Source organism: Arachis stenosperma, chromosome 10 (assembly GCF_014773155.1).
Source record: "Arachis stenosperma cultivar V10309 chromosome 10, arast.V10309.gnm1.PFL2, whole genome shotgun sequence".
NCBI lineage: Eukaryota > Viridiplantae > Streptophyta > Magnoliopsida > Fabales > Fabaceae > Arachis > Arachis stenosperma.
The window spans coordinates 43,397,925-43,412,149 of NC_080386.1; the positions used below are offsets into that span (position 1 = coordinate 43,397,925).

Below are 14,225 nucleotides of genomic sequence, written 5' to 3' on the forward strand. Positions count from 1 at the left end.
CTCAGAGGATTAGAGCACGTGGCTACGAACCACGGTGTCGGGGGTTCGAATCCCTCCTCGCCCACAACCGGCCAAAAAGGTAAGGACCCTTACCTCTGGGGGTAAGAAAATCATGATCGGGCTAGCGGACCCAAAGCTATGGAACTTGGGTGTGGGTATTTTGTCAAAATGGAATGGCCTTACCTTACTGTTTTCTTAAAAAAGAAACAAAATTTTCGTAAATGGTGGATATTTCTAAATAAAAAAAGTATGTCCTAAGCTTTAGCTTTTAATCCGCATATTTTTACCCTTCGTAATTCTTCCTCAGCCAGGCTTGTGCAGAATAGCAGAACAAGTAAAGTATTTGTAGCATAGCAAAAACAAAAATGCCTTCCTCGTCATTAATATGTTTGCTCGCGGCAATTGTAGCCTCTCGGGAGAATTGATGACTGCATCAAAGATGCACTTGCTATTGCTAATACTAGTACATCGGAGAATTATGAATTGGTTAGTTTAAATAGCCCCGGACTGTGGAACAAGGGAGTATCCCAAACCTACACCGAGGTATTGACGGCGATTCTCAAATATCGCAGAACCGAACGAGATACGATGAGATAGAATGCAATAGAGACAAACAAAAGACAGGGGGAACGGGTTACCTACTTTTAACGGTCAAAGTGAATCCAACCCTTTCATTTCGAATTCAAGAATTCGGAATGAACCAAACCTCCCCAAGTAGGATTCGAACCTACGACCAGTTAGTTAACAGCCGACCGCTCTACCACTGAGCTACTGAGGAACAACGGGAAATTTGATCTCATAGAGTTCAATTCCCATTCTCAACCCATGACCAATATGAGCTCGAAGTTTCCTTCGTAACTCATGGAACTTCTTCGCAATGGCTCCGTTCCATGCCTCATTTCAAAGGGAACCTCAAAGTGGCTCTATTTCATTATATTCCACCCATATCAAAATTCCACTCATTTTAGATCCCCCTCTTTGGTGTTAGTGAGATAAGAGATGTCGTTTCTAGTCTATCTCTTTCTATTTCTATATAGAAATATGGAAGGTTGAAAAATCATTATATAAATATATGGATTTAAAATTAGATAATAATCCGGAGATTGCAATAGATAATAAAAAACAGAGGTTTGCGATGATTTTTCAATCTTTTATACTGGATAATCTAGTATACTTATGCATGAAGATAATGAATTCGGTCGTTGTGGTCGGACTCTATTATGGATTTCTGAGCACATTCTCCATAGGGCCCTCTTATCTCTTCCTTCTTCGAGCTCGGATTATGCAAGAAGGGACCGAGAAGAAACTATCAGCAACAGTTGGGTTTATTACGGGACAGCTCATCATGTTCATATCGATCTATTATGCGCCTTTGCATCTAGCATTGGGTAGACCTCATATAATAACTGTCATACCTCTACCCTATCTTTTATTTCATTTCTTCGGCAATAATAAAAAAAACTTTTTGAATTATGGGGACAAGAAAAAAAATTCAATACGTAAATTTAGCATTCAAAGAATATTCTTTACTAATCTTATTTTTCAGTTATTTAACCCCCTTGTCTTACCAAGTTCCATATTAGTCAGATTAGTAAACAAATAAAAAAAGAGAGCAAATTACTAAAAGAATGAATAAAAAAGATAATAATATATATATATATATATATATATATATATATATATATATATATATATATATATATATATATATATATATGAAGAAATTCGTCCACCCCAATATATTTTATGGCCTCTCCCATAAAAAAACTTAAGATACCAATTCCATTTGGAATTGCATCAATTACTTGTCTATCAATATAATGATTTATTTTAGCGAATTTTCTTACATTTGTAATGAAAAAACTTCCATAAAAAGCATCCAGATAACCATGATTAGATGACCAATCATATATGGCATTGATTATTTTTTCTAGAATTTTTGTTTTACGAACATTTTTTTCAAATATATTTTTTAAGTTCAAATTTTGTAAAACCGAATAAACGGGCTTATAGATAAAAGACGCTATAAATATTCCGAAAAAAGACAGACTGACCGAAAAAGTTGCATTTGTTAAAAATTCAAACCAATCGAAAGAATTTTGAAAATTTTGATGCAACAGGTCTATAGAAGGGATTAACAATTTGGATAATATATCCAAATTTGTTCCTTCTTGGCTAAAAGAGATTCCTATTACTCCAACCAACAAAGTAAATAATACTAATATAAACATAGAAAAAAGCATAGTATTGGTGGATTCATGAGGATAAAAAGGAGAAGGCTTTTTAGTATCAAAATGAGTAGTATCAATAAGAAGACGTGTTATGCTTTTGACATTTTGATTAATTCTATGGAAATATGCCCTCTTGTTAAAAAAAAAGATATTTCTGGTCATTATTTATTAATGTTAATAAATCTATTAAATAAAATCTTTTGTTTACTTTTTGTTTTCTTTCTTTACCCCACAAAGATATTGAATATAATGAATTTTTTTTGCCATTGAGATTTTGAAAATGAACATTGAAATATCCTTCAAAAACAAGTAAATAGATGCGAAACATATAAAATGCGGTTAATCCAGCTGTAAAATAAGCTAATATTGCAAAAATTGGCGAATACAACCAACTATCATTAAGAATCAGATCTTTGGACCAAAAATAAGCAAAGGGTGGAATACCACAAAAAGAGAGCGTACCTATTAAAAAAGCTGTTTTTGTAATTGGCGTATGTTTTGTTAACCCACCCATAAGAACCATATTTTGACTTTTTTCTGGAGAATATCCAACAATAGTTTCCATTGAATGAATAATTGATCTAGATCCTAAGAACAACAATGCTTTTGAATAAGCATGAGTAATTAAATGAAATAGAGCAGCTCGGGAAGATCCCATACCTAGAGCTAACATCATATAACCCAATTGAGACATTGTAGAATAGGCCAAATTTCTCTTAATATCTTTTTGAGCAATAGCTAAAGTAGCTCCCAAAAATAATGTTATTATACCAATGAAAGCTATTCCATTCATTATGGTAGGTATAGCTATGAAAAGAGGAAGAAGTCTAGCTACAAGAAAGATTCCCGCCGCTACCATAGTAGCAGCATGTATAAGAGCAGAAATTGGAGTAGGCCCCTCCATAGCATCCGGTAACCATACATGAAGGGGAAATTGGGCAGATTTAGCTACGGAACTGCAAAATAACAATAGGGCACACAAAGTAACAAAAAAAACATTAAGATAATCATTAAAAATCAAGTTATTGAATATTTGAAACAAATCCCGAAATTCCAAACTACCCGTTATCCAATAAAGACCTAAAATACCTAATAATAAACCAAAATCCCCTAAACGATTAGTTACAAATGCCTTTTGACAAGCATTTGCTGCAATAGGACGTGTAAACCAAAAACCTATTAATAGATAAGAACACATTCCAACTAATTCCCAAAAGATATAAATTTGGATCAAATTCGAACTAGTAACTAATCCCAACATTGAAGCATTAAAAAAACTCATATAAGCAAAAAATCTCAAATATCCTTGATCGTGAGACATATAATTATCACTATAAATAAGAACCAAAATGCCAACAGTAGTGATTAATATTAACATAATAAGGGTAAGTGAATCGATCAAGTAACCAAATTCTAAAGAAAGATCATTATTTATAGTCCAAGACCACACATATTGATAGATGAAACTCTTATTGTTATTTATTTGATCGATCGACAGCGCGACGGAAAAAAGCATAACTATACCTAACAATAAAATACTGAGAAAAGCCCACCTACGTCGAAGATTTTTTGTTGCTGTGGGAAAAAATAGAAGTCCCGCCCCTATCAACATAGGAACTGGAAGCGGAATGAAAGGTATGATCCATAAAGATTGATGTGTATATTCCATAAAAAAAGAATAAAAGATAAAATATTTTTTTTCCTAATGAGTTTTGTTTCTTATTCGTCGGTTTTATCTCTTTTGTAAAGGCTTCAGTTAATAAAAAAAAAAGAGTGAACATATAAATAGAATTATTTATTTTTCTGAATCTTTGCACAATACTTCTAATATTTCCGAATATTTCAAAGTACTAAAAAAGGTCGAATAAACAAATTCAAATTCCTAATACACTTTTTTTAATATTTGTATTTTAGTAAAAAATTCTCATAAAACGAAATTTGTCAAATCAAATAAAAACATTCGTTTATTTTGTTTGATATGCAGTAAAATTAAATTCATATGACATGACCCAATCGAATAAATAAGAATTTTTTTCTTTTATTTCAAAAGCATTAGTTTTTTCGAAGTAATTTCTTTTTTTACATTAAACAGATATCTATGTTTGGCAAAATTTTGAAAAAAGTGTTATAATATTCAAAGTTTTACTTTAGATAGAAAGATAGAAAAAAAGAGGGGATAAAAAAAAATGGCTAATTAATCAAATAAAAGAACTATTTGTTTTACGGAACAGAAGATATGTCTTTCACATGACTTGTAGCAATAAAAAAACTATATCAGTTGCATGGCAGTTCCAAAGAAACGCACCTCGAGATCCAAAAAAAAAATCCGAAAAACTCTTTGGAAAAGGAGAGGTTTTTGGACAGCATTGAAAGCTTATTCATTAGCGCAATCAATTTCTACGGGAAATTCAAAAAGTTTTTTTGTATAAAAAATACAAACGTTGGAATACTCTGAATTAGCTGGATTCTATTCTCTAATAGAATATAGAATTTGTATATAAACAAAAATAGTTTCAAATAGTTATATTTTTTAATAAAATCAAAGAAACATAATTTTAGAATTATTTTTATTTAATAGAATTTTTAAATAAAAATAATTCTATTAAATAAAAATTTTTACTTATAACTCATATAAATATCTATTTTGGAATCTATTTATTTTATAAGAAGAAAAAATATTTTGAATGGAATATTTGAATGGAATACTAAATTGGTGATCCAAAAATGATAAATTTTTGAATTTCTTTTTTTAAAAGAAAAAAAGAATATGCATCTCTTTGGATTCAAAAATGAAATAGAAATAAAAAAGATTTGATAATAAATGAAAAACTACGAATTTTTTGTTCCATTTCCGACGAGATAATAATAATAATTATTGAAATGTTTATATCTTTTGTTAAGCTCTTTCTATATATACGAATTCTTCTTATTCATTTGAATATATGAATATAAATATATATTCAAGTGAATAAATAATTTAATTTCTAATAATTTTTATAAAAAAAAAACAAAGAAAAAAAAAAAGAAATAATTAGAATACAATTCTTTTGTTTCTTTAATATTTTTTAATTACTAAAAAAAATTGCATCTTTCGAATTTATTCTTTCAATCTCGACGATTTACAATAAATAGGTTATTATGATTTCGGGTAAGCCGCTATGGTGAAATTGGTAGACACGCTGCTCTTAGGAAGCAGTGCTAGAGCATCTCGGTTCGAGTCCGAGTGGCGGCATGGCATCTTTTACTCTAAAAGAGTAAGTCCTAAAATGAATTCAATTTCTGATTTATCTTCCTAGTATTAGTTATTGGGACACCTTATTTTTATGATATTTTCAACTTTAGAGCATATATTAACTCATATATCGTTTTCGGTCGTATCAATTGTAATTTCAACTCATTTGATAACTCTATTAGTCAATGAAATCTTAGGATTTCATGATTTGTCCAAAAATGGTATGATAATAAGCTTTTTCTGTATAACGGGATTGTTAATTACTCGTTGGATTTTGTCGGGCCATTTACCATTTAGTGATTTATATGAATCATTAATCTTTCTTTCCTGGGATTTTTCTATTTTTCATATAGTTTTTTGTTTTAAAAAGCATAAAAACGATTTAAGTGCAATAATCGCACCGAGTGTTATTTTTACCCAAGGCTTTGCTACTTCGGGTGTTTTAACCGAAATCCATCAATCTGCAATATTAGTACCCGCTTTACAATCTCATTGGTTAATGATGCACGTAAGTATGATGATATTTGGCTATGCAGCTCTTTTATGTGGATCGTTATTATCTGTAGGAATCTTAGTTATTACATTTGGAGAAGTCATACAAATTTTGGGTAAAAGCAATAATTTGTATTTTTTAAATGAATCCTTTTCTTTTGTTGAGATCCAATACATGAATAGGAATGAAAGGAACAATGTTTTACATAAAACTTTTTTTTCTTCTTCTAGAAATTATTACAGGTCTCAGTTTATTCAACAACTCGATCGTTGGAGTTATCGTATTATTAGTCTGGGTTTTCTCTTTTTAACGATAGGTATTCTGTCAGGAGCAGTATGGGCTAATGAGGCATGGGGATCATATTGGAATTGGGATCCCAAGGAAACTTGGGCCTTTATTACTTGGACCATATTTGCGATTTATTTACATACTCGAAAAAATACGAAATTCGAAAGTGTAAATTCTTCAATAGCGGCCTCTCTGGGCTTTCTTATAATTTGGATATGTTATTTAGGAATCAATCTATTAGGTATAGGATTACACAGTTATGGTTCATTTACATCTAATTGAATTGAATTTAATTAAGGAAAAAACCTCTGGCAAATACAAATAAAGAAAGCATAAGTATATATACATCATAAGAGATAAGTATATATACATATCTAATATACTAATATATAAAATATATAAGAAATTTTAGTATATATTCGATATTCTATTTATATATAATATATTTGATATGAATATAGAAAGAATAAAGAAAAAATGGAATTGTCGAGAACCCTTTAAATCAAGTAGTAATGTAATGATTCAAGGGGTTCTCACAAACAACAAACATATTTACATATAATTAATTCCAATTTTGTTATGTGGTTTATTTCTCTTTTTTTGGGGGGTTGTATTAATTTTCATTAAAAAAATTTAGAAAAAATTTGATAGAATGGCTTCAACCTTGTCAACCGAGAATGAGAAAATAAAATCTGGATAAATACCAATACCTATTACGGGTATAAGGATAGAAATCGAAATAAATAATTCTCGCGGACCAGAATCAAAAAAATACGAGTTTGGTGTATTAAAAAGCTTGTATCCATAGAACATCTGCCGTAACATGGATAATGAATAAATAGGAGTTAATATAATTCCAATTGTGTTTAAAAAAATTATTAGTATTTTTGTCATTAAAAGATATTTTTGACTGGTTAGTATTCCAAAAAAAATCATCAATTCTGCAACAAAACCGCTCATGCCTGGCAATGCAAGAGAAGCCATTGATAAGATACTGAAAACTGTGAATATTTTGGGCATTGGGATAGCCATTCCACCCATTTGGTCAAGATAAAGAAGACGTAGTCTATCATAACCAGTTCCCGCCAAGAAAAAAAGCGCAGCACCAATAAATCCATGAGAGATAATTTGTAAAATGGCCCCGTTGAGCCCCGTATCACTTATAGAACCAATTCCAATAATTATGAAACCCATATGAGATACCGAGGAATAAGCTATTCTTTTCTTTAAATTACGTTGACCAAGAGATGTTGAAGCTGCATAGATTATTTGAATTGAACCTAATAACATTAACCAGGGGGAAAATATGGAATGAGCGTGAGGTAATAATTCCATATTAATTCGAACCAATCCATATGCGCCCATTTTTAATAAGATTCCGGCTAAAAGCATACAAGTGCTGTAATGTGCCTCTCCGTGGGTGTCCGGTAACCATGTATGTAAGGGTATAATCGGCAATTTTACAGCAAAAGTAAAAAGAAATCCCATATAAAATATTATTTCGAGCACCCCAGGATACGATTGATTAGTTAATGTTTCAAAATTTAATGTCGGTTCATTAGAACTATATAAACCGATACCTAGAATTCCCATTAATAAAAAAATAGAGCTTCCCGCAGTGTATAAAATAAACTTTGTAGCTGAATACAAACGTTTCTTTCCCCCCCACATGGATAAAAGTATATAAACTGGAATTAATTCCAATTCCCACATGATGAAAAAAAGTAAAATGTCTTGACAAGAAAAAGGTCCTATTTGACCGCTGTTTTTCACTTAGTTAACCCTTAACGAATGAAGGAAAGTAAAGTTAAAAGTCAACTTCAATTCACAAGTCTTAATCCTCTCCCTTGGGAAGGATTAGAGTTAGTGACTAACAAGCCAACCAACAATGGACCAATTACAATTGAACTCTTGAGTATTCCAACTCAAGGTTCTCCTTTTAATCAACTCCCAATCAAGTTGGGAAACTACTCCATTATCATAAATATAGACTTCACAAAATTAAGGGGGAAAATAAAAAGAGACACAATAAACAATAATCAAAGAGATTAATTAAAAGTAAAAATAGTCTTGTATTAATGAACTCTAAAAGTAATCCAATGTCAACTCTGGACAAATTGAGAATATGGAAGAGTAAATGAAAAGTAAGTAAACAAACTATAATGACCAGTTCCGGAGGTAAACTCTTCTCAAAAGCCAAAGCCCAAAAATCTTCAAATCCTAAATTATGAATGTAAAGAGAAAAACCTAGGGGAGGAGTAGAATCAAATCTAAAAACTAGAAATTATGTGGAATGAATGTTTTCTGTCGTCTCTGCATGTTCCCTGGCTCTAATCTGCATTTCTGGGCCGAAAACTGGGTTAAAACGCGGCCCAGGATCTATGCCAGCGACTTCTGCAATTCTACAAATCGCGCACGTCACCCGACCACGTCGTCCACGCATTCGCGTCACTCAGTGTTTCCCGTGCCACGCGTGCACGTTGTCCACGCATTTGCGTCACTCGTGCAGCTTCCGATCCACGCGGTCGCTGATAAACCTATATTTTATGATATATTTTATGCTTAATCTGAGTGATTTATTCAATTCTTCACCCACTTATTCATATTAATTGTATGGTTTTACTTCTCCTTCCTTAGTATGTGATGTATGTGAAAAACATGTTTCCTATGCTTTTAAATTAATTATTTTAGTCACCTTTAATTCCATTCGATGCCGTGATTAGTGTGTTGAGTAGTTTCAGATCTTCTAAGGCAGGAATGACTTAAAGGATGGAAAAAGGAAACATACAAAAATGGAAGGAAAGTGCAAAATGGAGTTTCTGAAGGAACTGGCATCCACGCGATCGCATGGACGATGCGACCGCGTGCCAGAAGCGAAGAGGAAACGACGCGGCCGCATGACTGACGCAACCGCGCGACTTGAGCAAATTGCATACGACGCGGACGCGTGACCGACACGACCGCGTGACAAGGAGAACTCCGAATGACGCGACCGCGTGACCCACGTGGACGCATGACAGAGGCCACGCACCAGAACTTGCAGAAAATGCTCATAGCGGATTCTGAAGCCTTTTTGGCCCAAATCCAAGTCCAGAAGTCGTAGACCAGAGGTTATGAAGTGGAGGAATGCATCCATCGGGAGACTCGGAATTTTTCTGTTATTCTTGGATGATTTAGATCTAGTTTTGAGGGAGGTTCTCTCCTCTCTCTCTCTTAGGATTAGGATTTAGGACTTCTCTTAGTTTTAGGAGTGACTCTCAATCACAGGTTCTTTATTTTTAATTATTTTCCCAATTTAATTTATGAACTCTTTCATGTTATGATTTTCTTTGAATTAATATTATTTGAGGTATTTCAGTTATTATTGCTTTCTTTTATTTACATGATTATTGCTTCCCATCTGAAGGCATTTTTATTCCAGCAGTTTCAATTTCCTTTCCTTTTGGCCTTGGTTAAATAATTGGTAACTCTAGAGTTATGAAACTCATTATTGATTAAAAATTGGATTTCTTCATTTCATTAATTCATATTCCAATAACTCTAGCCTTTCCCAAGGAAAGACTAGGACTTGAGGATTCGAATTAATTCATCCACTTAACTTACCTTCATAGTTAGAGGTTAACAAGGTGGGAGAAGAATCCAATTCTCTTCATAATTGATAAGGATAACTAGGATAGGACCTCCAGTCTTTATACCTTGCCAAGAATTTATTTTACTGTTAATTTATTTTACTTGTCATTTAAATATGCTTGTGCCCATTGCCCAAATTCCAAAAACCCCAATTTTACCTTTTTCATAGCTAATAATAAGAACATACCTCCCTGCAATTCCTTGAGAAGACGACCCGAGGTTTAAATACTCGGTTATCAATTTTAAAAAGGGGTTTGTTACTTGTGACAACCAAAACGTTTGTACGAAGGGATTTCTGTCGGTTTAGAGACTATATCTACAATGTGACTGTTTTTATGAAATTCTTTACTGGCAAAAATCCTAACGTCAAAATGGCGCTGTTGCCAGGGAATTGCAAACGTGTGCCTTATTATTGGTTATTGTAAATATTTTTCAAAAAAAAAAAAACAAAATATTTTTCTTTTACTTGTTTATTTGTTTTCTCTTTTTCCCCCTTATTTCTGATAGCTATTATGAATTCTCACCCCTCTCGCTTTGAGTTTAGTTCTAACTTTGCTGAAGGAAATAGAAACCACAGTAGGAATATGCATCAAGGTCAGACCAATCAAGGATGGATGGAGTCAAGAGGATATAATCAACCCTTTAGGCAACCACACCCTCCAAGATATCATGGACAACGACCATTCTACAATGCATACCCAGCTGAACGATATGGTGGACAACCTTATAACTACCAACAAGCCCCACCCCGTGCCTATAGACCATCCTCTCAACATGACCTCGAACCACCACACTCACAAGCTTCTTTTCGCCATTCGCCACCATACGATTTTTATCCGCCCCAATACCAATCCAATTACTCCCAAGAACCACCACTCCCCCATACGCATTACCCATATCCATCAAAGTCAAAATCACAGGTTAGCCTCGAAGAATCAATGAAGCAATGTACTGCAATTATTCATCAACTGGAGCAAGCAATGGTGGAGAAGTTAATGCAATTATCTTCTGGACGTTCAACCCCTCAACAGACCCCCATGGCCTTATGTGGAGAATCTAATGAAGAACGTGTTGTGAAGAAGACACAAGAAACTCCAGTGAACAGCATAGAGCATAACTTCGTACTAGAACAACTAGAGAAAGCTATCATTGCAGAAGAAGAAGAGTCGGTTGTTGTGGAGAACTCCGTCAAAGATGTTACAATTGACGCGGAGGAGGACTTTACACCGCCTCCACTACAAATATCTTATGAAGAACTAAACGGAATAACCCAGGACACAGGTTTCCTTGATGATGATGATCACCAGACCTATTCTTTTAGCAGCGAACTTGCATCCACAAGTGATTTCTTTAAGACAGAAGAATCTTCCCCGAGTGAATATGAAGATGATGCTAAGGTAGATCTTTCTCAACCTCCAATATACGACTTGAGCGATGATGAGGGAGAAATTGAAGACTCTGATCAAGAGATGGTTGAAGTGGAAGAATTCACAGAAGATTATAAAGGAGTAGAACTTACAGAACCACTGGAAATACTTATCCCAAGGCCGTTACCGCCCACCACAAACTACAAGTGGGTAAACTCCTTGTCTTTTATCTTCAATATTCCACTTGAATATGGTTTGCTTGAAACAGATGGCCAGCTTAGAGCTCTCTGCGGCTTTAAGAGTAAAAGGGAAATGGCTCATGCTCAGAGCCGGTGCACAAAGTTCAATAAGGTTCCACGCTTCAACTCGAAGTGCAAGGATTGGTATCATGCTCGATTGAGTGGATCACGGAGGACGTTTGGCCACCGTGGTGAGAATCTAATTTCCAAACCGCTCAGATAGAAAAGTATAGATCACAATGAAAGCGGATTTGGAACCAAAGTTTGGGATCTTGGAACACACTCTGATATTCATCACCCCGGGAGTCTGAAAATCTGTTTGAAGCTATTCAGAAGCTTCACATGCCTAGTTTGGGACCCCGGAGGCCATTGGCATTCCAAGCATTGGTGGAGATTTCTGGATGAATGTAAACACAAGCCGCCATAACAGGAAGCGCAACCAACGTCCAACTTAAGGACTTTAACCAAAAGTGCTAGGTGGGAGACAACCCACCGTGGTATGATCGTTCCTTTTTCATTTTTTATTTAGTTTTAGTTGTTTTCAAGTTTTATTTTATTGAACCTGGAATTACTCATAACATTCATATCATTTTGCACTCTGCATATTGCATAATTACATATCTGCAAAAAAAAAAAAAGTGGCGTGCGACACAACCGCATCAATCATGCGATCGCGTCAATTGCGATAAAACACCCCCACGCGTCCGCGTCCCTCACGCGGTCACGTGCCCTGGAGATCGGCGTATAACCCCAACGTCCAGAAAGTTGGGCTGAAATCATGCTGCCCTCGTGCTTTTCGCGCAAATGACCCACGCGATCGCGTCCCTGACGCGATCGCGTCACATGTGCATAACCAATTCCACGTGACCGCGTGAGCGACGCGACCGCGTCGCATGGACTTCCCAACACCCTAGAAGGAGACAGAGAGTTGCGCTGAAACAACGCTGGAATCGTGCGTCTAGCACAAATTTCAGCGACGCGATCGCGCGACCCACCCGATCACGTCCACCCCTCTCCTACCCCTCCCATGCGATCGCGCGATCCACGCGATCGCACCCACCCATTTTCACCCCTTCCACGTGACCGCGTGCACCACGCGGCCGCGTGGGTTTCAAAATATAACCCCCCAGTCACGCAAAAACCTATCTCGCGCAGCCCCCCTACCTTCTTCCCCCTCTCTCTTCCTTCTACCCTCTCAACCACCACTCAAACACCTGCGATTTCTTCCATTTCGCACGATTGCGTGAGCTATATGCCCGCATCACTTCTCGCTGGTCATCTCCTCAATTCCTTGTGTTCCTTCTATTTTTGCAAGCTTCCTTTCCATTCTTTATGCCATTCCTTCCCTATGAAGCCTGAAACACTTAACACACAGATCACGGCATCGAATGGTATAAAGGAGAATAAAAATATACAATTAAAAGATCTTTAGGAAGCAAGTTTTCAATCATGGAACATTTTTAGGAAGGAATTGTAGATACATGCAATTTATATGAATAAGTGGGTGGAGACTTGATAAAACCACTCAATTAAACACAATATAAATCATAAAATAATGGTTTATCACACCCCACGCCAGCTCTTCAAGTGGCACGCCCCATGTGTTGGTGTCCCTGGCGTGCCACGCCTTCGAGCCCAGGTGGCATGCCCAGGCCTTTTTTAAACCTTGGTTAGCCTGGCGTGCCACGCCTTCGAGCCCAAGTGGCATACCCAGGCCTTTTCCTTCTTCTTCTCCTCTCTGGAAAGTTGAACTAGCGTGGCACTCCCAGGGTCTGGCGTGCCACGCCCATTATGTGCGCTTGGTTTTTTATTGGCGTGCCACACCCAGAACACAAGTGGCACACCCATGGCCTCCTAGTCTTGGCGTGCCACGCCTTGAAGTTCAAGTGGCACGCCCAAGTCTTCTTCTTGTTGGTTGATGAGGCTGGTGTGCCATGCTTGAGGCTCAAGTGGCATGCCCAGGTGGGAAATGGTAGCTGGTGTGCCACGCCTTCGACACCAAGTGGCACGCCCATATGTTTGGCCCACTACCTCCTTCTCTGGAAAGTTGTACTGGCGTGCCATGCCCTGGTGTTCAAGTGGTACCCCCATATTGGTGTGTCCCTCCAAGCTTGGCGTGCCACGCCTGGGTCCTCAAGTGGCATGCCCAAGTGTTGGATCAGAGTTGGCGTGCCACACCCTCGACATCAAGTGGCACGCCCAAGTGTTTGGGCCTTCAATCTCTCTTCTGGAAACTTGAACTGGCGTGCCACGCCTTGATGTTCAAGTGGCACGCCCACCTTAAGATGGCTCCTTTAGCTTGCCGTGCCACGCCTGGTTCTTCAAGTGGCACACCCAAGTGATGGGTCAGAGCTGGCGTGCCACGCCTTCAATACCAAGTGGCATGCCCAAGTGGTTGTGATGGTCTTGGCGTGCCACGCCCAGCTTGACGTGCCACGTACCTTTTATGGCCTTCAACATTGCTCTCTGGAAAACGATACTGGCATGCCACACCCAGCTCCTGGCGTGCCACGCCCATGTAAACACTGAGGATCCTTTCTGGAACTCATTACTGGCGTGCCACGCCCAGCTCCTGGCGTGCCACGCCCTCATACTTTCATGGCGTTTGTTCAAAGTGGCACGCCAGTTTCACACGCCCAGCTTTATTTTGTTGTTTTCTTCCCTTTTTGTTGCTCTTTTTACCTAAAATTAAGCACAAACCCACTTCAAAGCAATGTACCATAATATTCATCAATTAGTGCATGA

The 14,225-nt window shown here is 36.5% G+C and overlaps 2 protein-coding genes, 2 non-coding genes and 1 pseudogene across 4 annotated transcripts in view; 2 read left to right on the forward strand and 3 right to left on the reverse strand.

Moving 5' to 3' along the window:
* TRNAR-ACG (transfer RNA arginine (anticodon ACG)) overlaps positions 1–64 on the forward strand; it is a 74-nt gene extending 10 nt beyond the window's left edge. The window contains exon 1 of the tRNA in view: positions 1–64. This exon is cut by the window's left edge and continues 10 nt beyond it. This is a non-coding gene — a tRNA (tRNA-Arg).
* Positions 65–706: 642 nt separating this feature from the next.
* Positions 707–778, reverse strand: TRNAN-GUU (transfer RNA asparagine (anticodon GUU)). The gene has a single exon. It is a non-coding gene; the product is annotated as a tRNA-Asn (tRNA).
* Positions 779–1,116: 338 nt separating this feature from the next.
* Positions 1,117–1,632, forward strand: LOC130955431 (protein TIC 214-like). Its single transcript, XM_057882277.1, has one exon. The coding sequence runs from the start codon at positions 1,136–1,138 to the stop codon at positions 1,601–1,603; it is 468 nt and encodes a 155-aa protein (XP_057738260.1). The 5' UTR covers positions 1,117–1,135; the 3' UTR covers positions 1,604–1,632.
* An 84-nt stretch (positions 1,633–1,716) lies between these two features.
* Positions 1,717–2,486, reverse strand: LOC130955429 (NAD(P)H-quinone oxidoreductase subunit 5, chloroplastic-like; annotated as a pseudogene).
* Positions 2,487–2,493: 7 nt separating this feature from the next.
* Positions 2,494–3,182, reverse strand: LOC130955430 (NAD(P)H-quinone oxidoreductase subunit 5, chloroplastic-like). The gene is given in 2 exon segments (XM_057882276.1): positions 2,494–2,619; positions 2,622–3,182. Coding segments are annotated over 2 exon segments (603 nt in total). The 5' UTR covers positions 3,136–3,182; the 3' UTR covers positions 2,494–2,530.
* Positions 3,183–14,225: the final 11,043 nt, after the last annotated feature.

Excerpts from the sequence above, each read along its gene's own strand:
- LOC130955431 (XM_057882277.1), top strand. The coding sequence starts at position 1,136 with ATGATTTTTCAATCTTTTATACTGGATAATCTAGTATACTTATGCATG.